Source organism: Botrytis cinerea, chromosome 10 (genome assembly GCF_000143535.2).
Source record: "Botrytis cinerea B05.10 chromosome 10, complete sequence".
NCBI classification, from domain to species: Eukaryota; Fungi; Ascomycota; class Leotiomycetes; order Helotiales; family Sclerotiniaceae; genus Botrytis; species Botrytis cinerea.
The window spans coordinates 2244863-2259742 of NC_037319.1; the positions used below are offsets into that span (position 1 = coordinate 2244863).

At 23.4% G+C, this 14880-nt stretch overlaps 1 protein-coding gene across 1 annotated transcript; it reads right to left on the reverse strand.

Annotated features, from left to right (window-relative positions):
* Window positions 1-10629: 10629 nt before the first annotated feature.
* Window positions 10630-13936, reverse strand: BCIN_10g05870 (hypothetical protein). Its single transcript, XM_024695720.1, has 3 exons — window positions 13540-13936; window positions 12663-13491; window positions 10630-12616 (listed from the first exon to the last, which is right to left on the reverse strand). The coding sequence occupies exons 1-3, from the start codon at window positions 13717-13719 to the stop codon at window positions 12231-12233; spliced, it is 1395 nt and encodes a 464-aa protein (XP_024551514.1). The 5' UTR covers window positions 13720-13936; the 3' UTR covers window positions 10630-12230.
* Between the last annotated feature and the right edge of the window lie 944 nt (window positions 13937-14880).

Below are 14880 nucleotides of genomic sequence, written 5' to 3' on the forward strand. Positions count from 1 at the left end.
AAAAAGTATTATTAATATAAAAAAAAAAGAAAATAAAAAAAAAGTTTAAAAATATTTGATACAAAAAGACCTCACAAGATTTACATTCAGAATGTATATATTATATCAAATTATTCAAAAAGGATTATTCAATAAAAAAATCAGAAAAAACAACTCTTTCGAATTTATAATATATTAACAATCAAACCTAAATGATTTATTATATAAAAAGAATTCTAAAAGATTAAAATCAATTCCCTAATTCATTTATTTAATTTAAAAGATTAATTGTAATATCTTGATTGTTAAAAAAAATAGAATTTATATTATTAGTATATTCTTTGGGATTTGTAAATCCAATCTAATCAACCTTACCCCCTTTATTGATTTCATTTTGATTATCGATTTCTTTTTCTTTGTTTTTACAAATCTTATTAATAAAGCAAACTCCTATCGAAAAACTAATAGTAATTTATTACTTTTTGGAAATCCACTTTATATTAAAATTTTCAAAACAAAGCCTTTAAAACAAATCTATTTGATTATCAAATTCATTAATATAGATTTATTGAATAATATTGGAAATTCTCTTTCGGAATTTAAAAGAGCTTATAGAATAAGAATAGAGTATTGATATATTACAAAAAGCAAATTATAATAATTTAAAAGTGAAAAGGGAAATAATAAATTTAATTACGAATTTATTAAATCGAAAACAATGAAATATAATAGAAGAAGTATTCTTTTTATTTAAGTTTTCAAATAATAAAGTTAATATACTTTTATCTAAAAGATAATACAAGACATTGATAATTTGATAAAATTGATTTGATATATTATTCTTTTCAGAAATAAATTTTTCGGATTCATTAGAATCTATAATTATATTCCTCTTCAATTTCATAAAACCTTTTCGAAAACCTTATTAAACTATTATAAAGATAACAAAGCCCATTCAATTCAATAAAGTAGAAGTATAACAGTAATCTAGAAAACCAATTATTATATTTAAGCTCTGATTATTATCTAAAAACCTTGAAGAAGTTTGAATACCCTATAATGTATTAGCGATAATATATACAATACAAGAATATATAATTAGAATTATGAATTCCCTTTCTTCATTCAAATTTAAAATAACAATTAATAATATAATAAAAGCTATAATAGTAATATTTAAAATAAATAAATTATTTTAAGAATTATTAAATCAATTATTAATAGTACTAAAAAACAAAAGTAAAACAATTAATAATGAATCGATATGAATTTATAATATACTTTATAAGATTATCAATTCTATTCAATTTGAATATTAAAAAAAGAATCAATTCCTTTACAAACTATAGTTTATAAGTCCCCCCTTATTTAATCTCTTTTTGAAGAAAAACCTTTATTATCTTGATATATCAATTACATTAGTGAATCACTATTTCAAAGATATCTTTATCCTTTTAGCTATTATTTAAAGTAAAGTATTAAAAGGTATAAGTTTAATATAAAAGATTTATATTAAAAACAAAACAAAAAGATATCGAAAAATAGATTTTCTTTTATTTATAATAATAATTATATTTAGTAATAGAACCTTTATCAAAATAATAAAATTCATTATTAAAAAAGATGGCAATTCATTTAGAATATCAAAGGTAAATAGGAATAACTAATATAAAAAAGACTGTTGCAAATCAATCAGTAATAATAATTGAAATAATGGATTGTAATATAATCATCTTTGTATAAATAAATAAAAGGGAATAATCTAATTATAGGAAATATATTAAAAGCAAGAAGACCTCTTTTATAGAATTATTAATAATCTATCAATAAAATAATAAGGTGTATAAGAATACCACTATTTATTTGTTTATTATTTGTAATACCTAAATAAGATTGAAATTACTTTTGGAATGCAATATAAGATCGGGCATACAACGATACAATGATGTAATCTACATTCCGAATAAACAATACAAAAGAAAGCAAACATTTCTCGAGATATAAAATATAAAGAGAAAGGCTCTATTACAAAACAAAACGTAACCAGCTCAATTAAATATATAACAATGAACCTCTCAAATCTATTGTATATCGAATGAGGCCCGCACACATATAAATTATATAATTTGCATAGTTATAGAAAAGCAATGAAAAGTCTTGGTGCCACAATATACTAGTTGATTCATTACTATTATTCATCCTAACAATTATTGTATTATATTATATATATTGAAATCGTATATTTGATATATTAATTATTATAATTTAATCTTATTCTTTCTTATTACTATTAAAGGCTGGAAATTGATTATTTAATAAATAATAATTTGAATCTATATTATTGTTTTCGTTCGATATTGTAAAAGTCTATATTGAATATAACTTTGCAAAAAGTTTGTAAAATTATATTTTATAAAAAAGATAAAAGTATTTTTAAAAAAAGATATAAAAAAAAGAAATTAATAAAAAATAGGATTTAAAAAAAACAAGAAAGATATTTTTGAAATAAAAAGTTATTAAATAAAGGATTATAATATTTTGAATTTCAAATGAAAAAAGAAAATAGAAACTCTATTTATCTTTATAAAACTTTTCTAACTTTTTTAAATTTAAATATAATTCTTTAAATAATCTAATTATAAAAACAATAAAAGGATATAATACAAAAAAATGTATTTTTAATTCAAATAAAAAAGTTTTTGATTTTTAATAAAAATAAACGAAATTTATTATTCTATTTTATTTTAATGTATAATTGATATTCTATCAATTACTTTAATATTATTAAAAAAGTATATTATATTGATAAATTAATAACTGAGATTTCTATTACGATATAAGTATTGATATTTATTAATAATATAATATTTTAATTCTTTTATATATAATCTATTATATTCTTTATTATTATAAAATATTGAACAATTCATTTACTCCTTTTTAAATTTAACAATACTTCTAAAAGATTTTCAAGTTCATTTTCAATAATATCTTCTATATTCTCTTTTTCTTTTTCAACTAGAATATATTTTCTTTCTTTTTTAACAAACTTCTTAAAGCAGATTTTTGAATAAATTTTATCAATTAAAGTTCTATTTATTTCTTTTAGAATATAAATATTTTTATTCAATAAAACTTTGTTTACATAATATAGATCAAACTATTAATATTCAAATTTCCTTTTTTTAAATATATCGATTTTTGATTGTAAATCAAATTAAAAAACTATATTCTTTATAATGATTTTCTTATTAATTATATTATTATCTTTATTAAAATATATCTTTTCATTCAAACAATATTGTTTCTTATATATTATCATTTCCTCCATATCTAAATCGTATATTTCTAATTAATGAAAATATAACACCAAAAAATCTTTACAAAAAATAATCTTTTCCCAATCTAAAACTTTTTATATATTATATTGCATTTTTATAAATAATATCAAATAGTATTCATAAATTATATAGAATAAAATCAAATTGATTAATCGATATATAATTACTTTATTAATAAACAATATTGTATTCAAATAATATAATTATTTATTTTTATTATTTATTATCTTTATTAATTTATTAATTATAAATCTATATCCTTATTCAATTTGGTTGTTTATTTTCAAATTATAGACAAAGATCTATATCCATTTGATTTTATACTTTTTTAAAAAATATTCAATATATATCTTATTTTCGAATCCTTTATTTATAGAAATCTTATTAAAAACTGAATATCTATAAATAATATTTCAAATAAAAGCAATAACAACTTACAATATTATATTTCTTAATAGCTTAATTTTAATTTAATTTAATAAATCATTTTATAAAAAAACAAAGTATTTATAGTTATTATTCAAAAGTATATATATAATATTTAAACCGCATTTTTACTAACAAATGCTTATTTATATAAAATATAAGGATTCTTTTTAAACATTGAATTATCATTTCTAACAATTGGAATAGAATTTGATGAATCATTTGATATCTTTATACATTTCATTTCAATAATAAAGTTTATATACCTTATCAAATATGCTTTCAATTCTTTTATAATTGTATACTTTATATAAGTTATCAATTAATAATATTCTTTATTGTTATTTATTGATAATCTTATAATGCAATATATTACGAATTCCATTTTTATATAAACACTTTTTATATACAAAGAATTCTAAGATACACTTTTTGAATTTCGAAAATTCTTGATTTATTATATCTTCGAAATATTACAAATTAATTAGATATTAAATAATCTTTTGATTTTCACTATTATATTCCTTATTCAATTTATAATTTTATAAAAAGTTTATAAAGTTATATATAATAAAAATATCTTTTATATTATTGAATTGATTTACAATTTATTTATTAATATTTTCCTTTTTATTTTTTTTAAATATATCAAAGAATATAATTAATCTTTTTGAAAATCTATTAATAGCAATATAAATTATATCTTTAATATATTACATTTCAAAGTTGAATAATTTAATTTATACGATTTATTAAATAATCAAAATTTTAAGAAGGTCTATTATTATTTAATTCAATTAAATAATTAAAACTTTAATATCTATTTTTAAAATAAAATATATTTTATATAAATCGAATTTATATTTTCAAAAAACTTTTAATATTTCTTTATACTTCTTTTTTATTATATTATAATTCTTTTCAATGTTATTTTATAATCCATTTTTAAAATGTATAATAATATATTTTCTTTTAAATTTTTATTCTAAATATACTCTTTATTTATTAATATTAATATTTATTTCAAAAACAATTTGTTTAATAATTATTATATTTTTATAATTTAAAAATATTAGAATTGAAAATTTAATTAAATTCTCCTTTAGTAATTTCATTATTTGTTTTTATTTAATTATTCATAAAAATTCAATATCCTTCTTAAATAAATAATATAATAATTCTATTTTTTATACAAACTTTTCAATTTATATTTTATAGTATATACAAATATCTAGAAATATTCAAATTTTTATTACTAATTTAAATTCTAATTAATTAAGGATCTTTTTGATTTTGATTTTTATAAACTTTTATTCTTTTAATTCAATTATATAATCTATTATTTTTATTTTATTATAATATTATTTAAATTTTGTATTAATAATACAGTTTGTATATTTAAGATATTTAAGAATTCTATTAATTGTTTAAATATATTTTAAAACAAACTTTTATATATTCAATATTATTTTTTTATTATTATATATCATTTTCGATTCTTTAATACTAATATTATTTAAAAAGGATATTACTATTATTGAAATTAAATTATTAAGAATTTTTATAATAATATAATAAAATTGAATTATTGAATTGATTATTCTTTAGAGAAGTATAATATATTAAAAAAAATCAAATAGGATTTGAAATATTATTAAATCTTTATTTTCGAAAGTTAGAAATATTTGATTATAATTAGAAAAGAAATTAATTAATAAAGTTATTATATAATTTACAAAATTTTCTATAAAAGTATTTATATTAGAAGGTAGATTTGTATTTCGAATTGTATATCGATTTAATTCTATTATAATATTGATAATTCGATAGGCGTTTGGGATTTTCTTTTTTATTAAGAATTATGAATTACAATAGGGCTTATTATATGATTTGAAGATTCCTTGTTTTATTTTATTTTTAAATATAATAAAAACCATTTTCATTAAGGCTTTTGGAATTGGGAAATTAGGAGTTTGCTAAGCCTTATAAGGAATAATTCTAATTCTTTGTAATAGAATTATATCCTTTTATATCTATTTAATATATATTTAATCGAATATTAAGATCCTTTTTCGATTGAAAAGGTAAATTATTAATATATTTCTTTTCAAATTTATTAAAAGATCTTTGCAATCAATTATCTTTGTTTTTTTTAAAATAAACCGATATCTTTCAGATTCTTTATTGAAGTGGGATATAAGAAACTCTTTCCATTTTCCAAATAGCTTTTGATATGAATTTCTTAATTGATTATATTCAAATTAATTGTTTTTTCTATTAGAGGGTTTTTTAATAATATTATTTAATTAATTCGAAGGGTGGATTTTTATAGTTTTGTTCTTATATATTATATTTATTTGTTCTATATTATTATTTATAATATGAATATTAAATAATTCTTTAAAGGTTTGAGAGGATATAATGTGTTTTCTTTTATTTGATTTTTTTAATATATTGAAATAGAATTTCTGAAATTCAATATTAAAGAAAGTATATATTCTTATAAAATATTTTATCTTATTATTATTATAATTTTGCAAAAAGTTTGTAAAGTTATAAGAATTGGGGGAATTAGGGAAATTACTGATATATTGTTTCCTTAATATATTAATATTTAGTTTTTCAATTACATTATTATTTAAAACTTCTACCCAATATTTTAAATATTAATTTAAGTTTCTTTATTATTATTTATAATTGTAAGATATTATATATTACTTTGATATATAAAGTTAATCTTTTTTATAATAAATTATAATATATTTAATAATAATTTATTGCAAATATTTTTTATAATATAAATATTAATTATATTTAAGATTCCTTTTAATATAATACAAATGTTTTTACAAATTCCTTTTAGATTTAAGGAGTTTATATTGATATTTACAATAATTATTTGGATTAGACTAATAAATAGATTAAGTTTTCTAATCAAAATAAAATCGATTAGGTTGATTGTGGATTTTGAGTTTGAAATTGTATTGATTGGATTTAGATTATTGATATTAATTTTAATTTTTGAAAGGCTTTTTTTATTTTCATTTGTAATATATATTAAATTAATATAATTTACTTATTTTAAGATTTTAGATTAAAAATTAATAGAAAATCGATTGATAATATTAATCAAATGATTATTCAATTTTGAAAATATAATAAAATTGTTTATTTTAATTATTTATTTTTTCCAAATAATTGAATATTCTTTAAATATTAGTTTTAGAAATATATTAATAATTGATAAAAGAATATTTTTATCAAACTCTTTTATATTATTGAAGGTATTTGTTATAAGTCTAAATATTATTCTTTTTTTTGGTTTTTTAGTTTTATTAATAATTCTTTTATAAATAATTTCTGATTTATTAAAATCTTGAATATTTATAAATTCAATATCTGGTTTGGTTCTATTATAATTAAGAATATCTTTCTCAAAAGATATCAAATGAATATATTTAAGAATTTTTGAAATAAGAGTAGAATTTTGATTCTTTATGTTTTTGATAAGTAATTTATGAACTTTATTAGGATTATATAAAGGTTGGTTATATTTTCTAGATTTAGAATTAATTGTATTAATATATTCATTTATAATAAAATTTTCTGAATTATTGATATTGAGAATTTCTATAATATATATATCTTCAATTAATTATATTTACTTTATTTCTTTTTATAATTGATTCTATTCATTTAATTTAGTTTTTAAATTTATTACTTTAACAAAAGAACTTTGAATTTTATAATTATAAATAATAAATAAAGGATTCTCCTTTATATTCTTTAATCCTCAAAATAGTTTGTTATATTAATTATAATATATATATTTATAATTAATATACTTTTTAAAAATAAAACAATCCTTTTTGAAATTGTAATCTTCTTTTTTAGGATATTGGTTTTAACAAAAATAATAATATCTTTTTTAAATGATATTAATATATTCTATATTATTATTTATATTATCTTATATATTATTCAAACCTAAAAAGGAATAGTATATTGATATTTGGAATTGTATAATAAAAGGGATTCTATAATTCAAATAAAAATCAAATATTTATACTTTTCCTTTTGTTTTTTTAAAAGCTTTCTTTTATTGAATTATTATAGAAAAGTTTTCAAGTATTTTTGTAATTTATTTAATATTATTTATCTTTGGAATAATAGAACTTTTGATTTACATTTTAGTTTTCTTAAATGAAATGATAATATCAATTAACTCTTTCAAATTCAAATCTTTTTCAGAATTGTTTACTTTAAAAATCCTAAATTGGGATTCATTATTTATATATTGTATTATTTATTGAAAGATTTTATTCTATTTTATTATATTAGATTTCTTTAGATTTATTTTAAATTCAATAATATATTTATAAATAGCTCTTTTAGAAATATTTTTCAAAAAAGTTTTAATAATTTTATTTTTAATTAAAGCTTTGTTTTTAATCAAGCATTAAGTAATTTGATTATATTGATATATAAAATATATAAGTATATCAATATTATCTTCTTTTTTCTATTTATATTTTTTAATAAAACAATAAATATAATCTTTCGAATATATTTTCTAATAAATATTATTTATCAAATACTCTTTAAAAAAAGCAGGCTTAAATTTGCATTCCCAATCCTAATCTTTTTATTATTATTCTTTTATAGTTTTAATATTCTTTCGAAGAATTCTTTCTATTTATAATGGAATTCGAAAACAAAAGTCTTCCTTATTCATTCTATAATTGTATTGAAATTGTTTTATACCTTTATATTATTTTATAGTATTAGAATCTTGAAACTATAATATTCCTTTTTATTCAGAAAGGAATAATAATGGGATATTTGTTTTACTTAATTATTTCAAAATAACAATAAATTATATAATATTAATATATTTATCTTATAAAAATATATTAATACTTTGCTTTTATTTAATAAATTCGATTTTTCATTATTTCTTTACTTGTTAAAGAAATAATTCTTTTTTTAAAACTTCAGGAATATCTTTTTGTTTCCAAAAGTTAAATACAATAATCAAAATTGATATATTAAAAACCAAATTAGAAATCAAATCTCTTTTCCTTATTTGATTAATTTTTCCTTTAAATTTAATAAATTCCATTTTATTTAAAATGATTTCTTTCCTTTTTTTTCTAATATTTTATTCTTAATCGATTATTATAGATTACAATTTTAAAAGGGTAGCAAGATTTTATATTATTGTTTTTATATAATTTCGAAATCTTTTATTTTTTTTTATAACTTTGCGAAAAGTTTATAAAATTATAAAGAGATCTATTGTATCTATAATAATCAATATTTTATTACTTTTTCGATATATTAATATTGGACTTTTTTTAATTTGTAATTTCCTATTTTTTCAAGTTTTCGAAATAGTTTTTGGTTAAAAAAGTATTTTTGTTTTTTGTTTCTTTTTTATTATTAAATAAGAAAGAATTCATTTTTGTATTATTAATGAATATTTATTAGATGGCTATTAGTCTATTTTCATTCTAATTATATATAATCAAAACTCTATAGGAATTTTCTAGTTTTATAAATTTTTGAATTTTCATCTTATTTATTCTGGTGTCCTTTTGTTTATATAATTTGTAAATTGAAAAAGCAAAGATTTTCTTTTGATTTTCAAATAATACCAGCATTTTCATAGAAGGTTATTTTGTTTGAAATAGTTATAATATATTCTTTTGATATTGTAATGAATATAAATATAATAATAAAGTTTTTTCATTCCCTCTCTACTTTTATATTAAAAGGTTATATATCAGTTTTGAGTTTTTAGGAAAACAATGTTTCCCTTATTGCAACAATTATAAATTATAATACTATATTATTTATAGATATTCCAATACTCTCGTTACCTTAATCTACCTATTATATTTAATAACCATTTACTTTCTAAAAATAATTTAAGAATTTAGATTTGCATATAGCTATTTAATCTTTCAATATTTTCTTCCCTGTATAGATTATCAATATAAACGAGTAAAAGATAGTAATAATTATATAAGAAAAGTCTTTATATATATCAAATATAAAACAAGTAATTATATATAGTAAAATAGAATAAATCACTATATCGCAATAGCGAGATAAGGGAGACAATAAGAGCTGGGCATTCAATTCTTCAGGAGACAACTTTAAAAGATAGAAAATTCGATGATATTTTTAGGTCTACAGAAGAGAAGCTATAAATACTAAACGTTGGTAGCACGTGACCCTGAAGTCACGTGTTTTCACTCTCACAATATTATTAATATAAATATATATTAAAAGATTAATAAACTTTCGAGATCTATTTTGTTTAACTTTTATAATTCTATTTCTTTTATATATACTAATATTTATAATCTATTTCATTATATAAATCAAATCAATAAAAAAATCTTTCTTATTTCAATTATAAAGGGTTTTCAATAATATATTATATTTTATAATCGCTTTTATTAATTAAAACTTTTTTTTTAATTAAAACTTTTTATATAATATAAATCAATAACAAAACAAAAATAATATCAATTAAATTATAAAAGTATTCAAAATATTCAATACTATTAACTTTAATATATAAATTATCAATACATCAAAAATACCAACTTTTAAAATATATTTTATATCTCTTAATAAGTTAAACTATCCAATTCTTCTCTACAAATTAATCTATAATCTTTTCTATTAGATTTTTAATTATACAACTTATAAAAAGTATAAATCTTTATATTAATTTATTAATTTAATCAATTAAAATCTCTTTTTATTCTTTATTAAAACATTAATAAATATTTTTATAAACAAAAATACAAAAAACTGATCATCTTTTATATTATTAATATAATATAAAACAATCGATATTATAGGTTTTTGTAATAATAATTATATTAAGTTTCTCTTCAATTTTGATTTAAATTATTATTAGTTCTATATAAATTTCTATAATTAATTTGAAATTCAATATAAATTTCATAATTAATATTTTATAAGATTCCAAATTTTGTATAAAATATGGGGTAGTGCAAGATGTCGGGATATCTATTGCATCAGTTCGTTTGATTTTCAATTTTCGGTCCAGCCAACATTTCCATATATCACATTTGGTTCAAGTCTAGCCTTAGGCATGAATCCCTAGATGGCTAACAAACGATACTCTAAAAAGACTCAGGACATACGCTCCACAAGCAGAGATCCAACAATATTTCGAAGGGTTTGCGCTGAAATACCAGCTCGACAAGTCAACGACTTTCAACACAGAGATTGTCAGTGCCACATGGGACGACTCACGCCTATTGTGGTTTGTTCAAACTCAAGACTCTAAGAGCAGTTCTCAGAAAATATGGTGCTGTAATGTGGTAGGTGAAATTTCTCTTCTTGCGGGACCTGCCTCCAGTCTACTATCGTTCCCAAATCGCTGTAATGCAGATCGGATGGCTTCATTGTCCAGGCTACTTGAGCTTTTTGAAATTATTATATATGCAGAGATTAACGTGTGTCAGCTTGTCAGTGCTGCGGGAGCATTTGGCATGCCTAAGAAGGCCGATATCGCAGGACTCAAAACATTCAAAGGCGAACAATGGCATCTTGGAAGTTGGCCAAAAGACGCCGATTTAAAAAACAAATCTGTAGCAGTCATTGGAACCGGGCAATCCGCCGGACAAGCCATTCCGAGTATTTATCCTGAGGTGAAGCAGTTGACGGTGTACCAGCGAAGTCCAGGACATTGTCTGCCTCGTAACGATGTTTCAATAAGCGGGTCCAGGAAGTGAGTGTTCTCTCACATTCCATTGGTACAACGTAGCTACCGATGGTTTGGTATGGCACAGGTAAAGTCATCCCATACAATCTACTGGTGTCTGTTGAACTCTCTAATCACTCCTCTCAGTTTGGTTTCGTGGCCAAGCGCATATTCCACATCGGATCGTGGTGGCAGAAGTTTGTCGTCGGCATGGCCAAAAATCATCTGTACAATCAGATTAGCGATGACAATTTGCGACGCAAGCTGGAATCGAAGAGTCACTTCGGATGCAAACGTCCATTGAAGCTTGACACCTGGTACCCTATCTTCACCAATAACAATGTTGATCTTGTGACGGATCCTGTGACGGGACTGACGGAAGATGGCATTCTTTCTAGAGAAGCAGAAGGAGGGCGTGAAATAGAGCGGAAAATGGATGTGTTGATTTGGGACACTGGTAAGTTGTCGGTCTTGTGCTTTGAACGACAGGTATTTATGGGACTAACCAATTCGCAACAAGGATACAACTCAAACTGTTGGTACGAGAAGGATACGGAAGACGTAGCACCCACGAATATCGTAGGTCCTATATTACAGTGGTAATTGAATTGAAGTTATTCACTTCGTTCACACACAAACAAATTCGGCACCCCTGTCCCGACTAGAGGTAGAACAGGGCCACCCCACCCGCGGGGCCCAGTGAAGCAGCGCAGCCTATTCCATCCAAAAGTAATCTACCTCCTTCTGAATTCCACTTCCGCTCTCGGATTCGGCATACAGATCATTGCATTCAGGATATTCTCGGGCCGTTCCCCCCCCTTCAATCGAAACTCCCACTTCGTCAACAACTCGATCAACACGATCTTAATCTCATTTGCGGCTAAAAAACGTCCTGGACAAGCGTGATTTCCATACCCAAAGTTCAAAGACTCCGGCGAAGTGGTGACGAATTGGTGCCTGTCCTCATTCCCAGGAATCTGACGAAGCTTGTAGTATCGAAGACCATCGAATGGTAAGTGCGGTGTGTGAATTGCCCAGGCGGCGAATCCGAATCGGCTTCCAGCCGGTAGGGTTCCCGTGGAAAGATTGAGAGGAGAGGTTACGAGTCGGACATTGGTTACTTGAAAATTTAGAACATTTAGCTACTAGGACGAGGATTAACATACCTAGCGATGGGGGAGTCAATCTCTGACTCTCTTTCAAGAAGCTATCGAGTTTCCAGAGCTTGGCCAAGTTCGTTTTCGTGACACCATCAATCTGCTGAATCTCCTCCCGCAATATCTCAATGTATTCTGGATATGCGCACAGATCATAGATCGCTGCTGTAATTGCCATGGATGTCGTATGAATAGCGGCGAACGAGAGGCTCATCTGGTTATTTGCAATCTTTTCAGGATCTTTCTTTTTAATGCGATTTTGAATCCATGTGATCATATTCTCTTGCCCAGTGGCGAGTAGCGGCTTCACCAGTTCCACTCCCCGGTTCCTGACGTATTTCAGAATTTGCACTTCCTTGAGAAAAGGAGCCACAATAGTTCGAATGAATTCTGGATATGCATTAATAGCATCTCGGGCTCCCATGCACAACAATGCATACTCAATCGAAGACTTCAGCCATTCCTCATCCCGACTCAGAGGTAGCCCAACAAAAACACGACCGCTTAACAACCCAACCAAACGAGTCACCTTGGGATACACGGGAATCGATGTCCAGTCCTTGCATGATCCGAGTTCTTTATCCAATCCATAGCCGATCTCATCTTGCATATCATCGATTGTGCTGGCAAGGTGTTTGGTGAGATCTAGCTTGAGTGCATGTATGAGCTCTGGTCCTGCCTCTTTTCCTACGCCTGTGTGCTTGGCTGTGAAAGACCGCTGAATATCCTGTATGAACGAAGTTTTGTTCTCTGGTAAGTTTCGGACTTCGTCGATCACTGAAATAGGGAGTATAACCAGGGGTGGTACGACAGGGACTAAGAACGGGCGGTCCGGGTACTGCTTTAACATCAGTACTAGCTAGTGATGAACATACTTCCTACTTACCTTCCGTGTTCCTTCGACCAATGCTTGTCTCTGATCTGCGCCGAATGATCCAACGATTGGCAAGTCCAGTTTCTTTGGACGGGTAAGTACAAAGCCAGTGAATAGGATGATAACGAGAAGTATCGCGCCATTGACCAATGGCGAGCCAGAGGTTAACATTTTTAGGTCGCCAGAGGCCATTTTTGACCCAGACGCTAATGTCAGTGTGTTTTGGAAACAGAATTTCAAGGACGTGTGAATATTCAACAGTCACGCGCGAATTCATGTAAGTGGTGGAGCTATCTACTAATGAATTAATGACGGCGACCGAAGAATAAACTATAAAAGACAGGTACAACATTTCATTCGGGGACCATAGCTCCCTTTCGGGGTTGCCCGTTGTGAACGAACGGATACCGAACGTTGCCCCTCAGCCTTGCACATAGGATGGTGGCAAATAAACATTCCACTTACTGCTTGATCGCGCAAAGGAACATACTTCTTCCGATCCGACGCCCGAGCTACCCCGCCTTCAGAGTTCATAAATCATAAAATAGTCGCCATAGAAGAAAAGTAGTACTGTAACAATAATTACAACTCAGTCTATTCAAATCATCAATGTAAAACTCAAATTCCATCTCAGTCATCTGTCGAGATGTCTTCCAATGTACACACAATCGCAAAAAGCTTTTTGAACTATATGTTACGACGGATTAGTAACAGGCTATAGAATCACCAATGTATAGGCTATAATGGTATTATAGGCCTCAATAATTCAGCTACAATATACCGGAGGATACTAGGTATCCAAGGAGAGCTTCAAATATATATATAATATTAATTATAGAATATTCTAGAAATATAAAATATAATTCCTAGAACAATAGGTCTTAGGAAATATTAAATATAACTTTGCAAACTTTTTGCAAAATTATATTAATAATATTCTAAAAGATTAGTTTCAGAATAAAAGAATAAGTTAGAATTTTAAAAGTTATAGAATTAATATCTTGTAATGAATAACTTAGGAACAATAGTATTTTAAAAGCAATTGACTATCTTAGTTATCTAAATGAAACGAAGATCTATATAAGGGAATAGATTTTATTACAATATAAAATTTTATATTCAAAAAAAATAATTATTAGTTTTATTATTATAATTACAAGAATTGCAATCAATTACAATCTTATTGAATTCCTATTTAAAGTCTAATCTAAATCATCTCGAGAGATCTCTAAACACTTTCATGTGACCCTAGAGGCAGCTCCCGTAACACGGTGATATGGCCCACTCGGTGTTAAACTACGTTATATCTAAATTTTATTTATTATAATTTTAAAAAAAACCCCAATTTTCGCT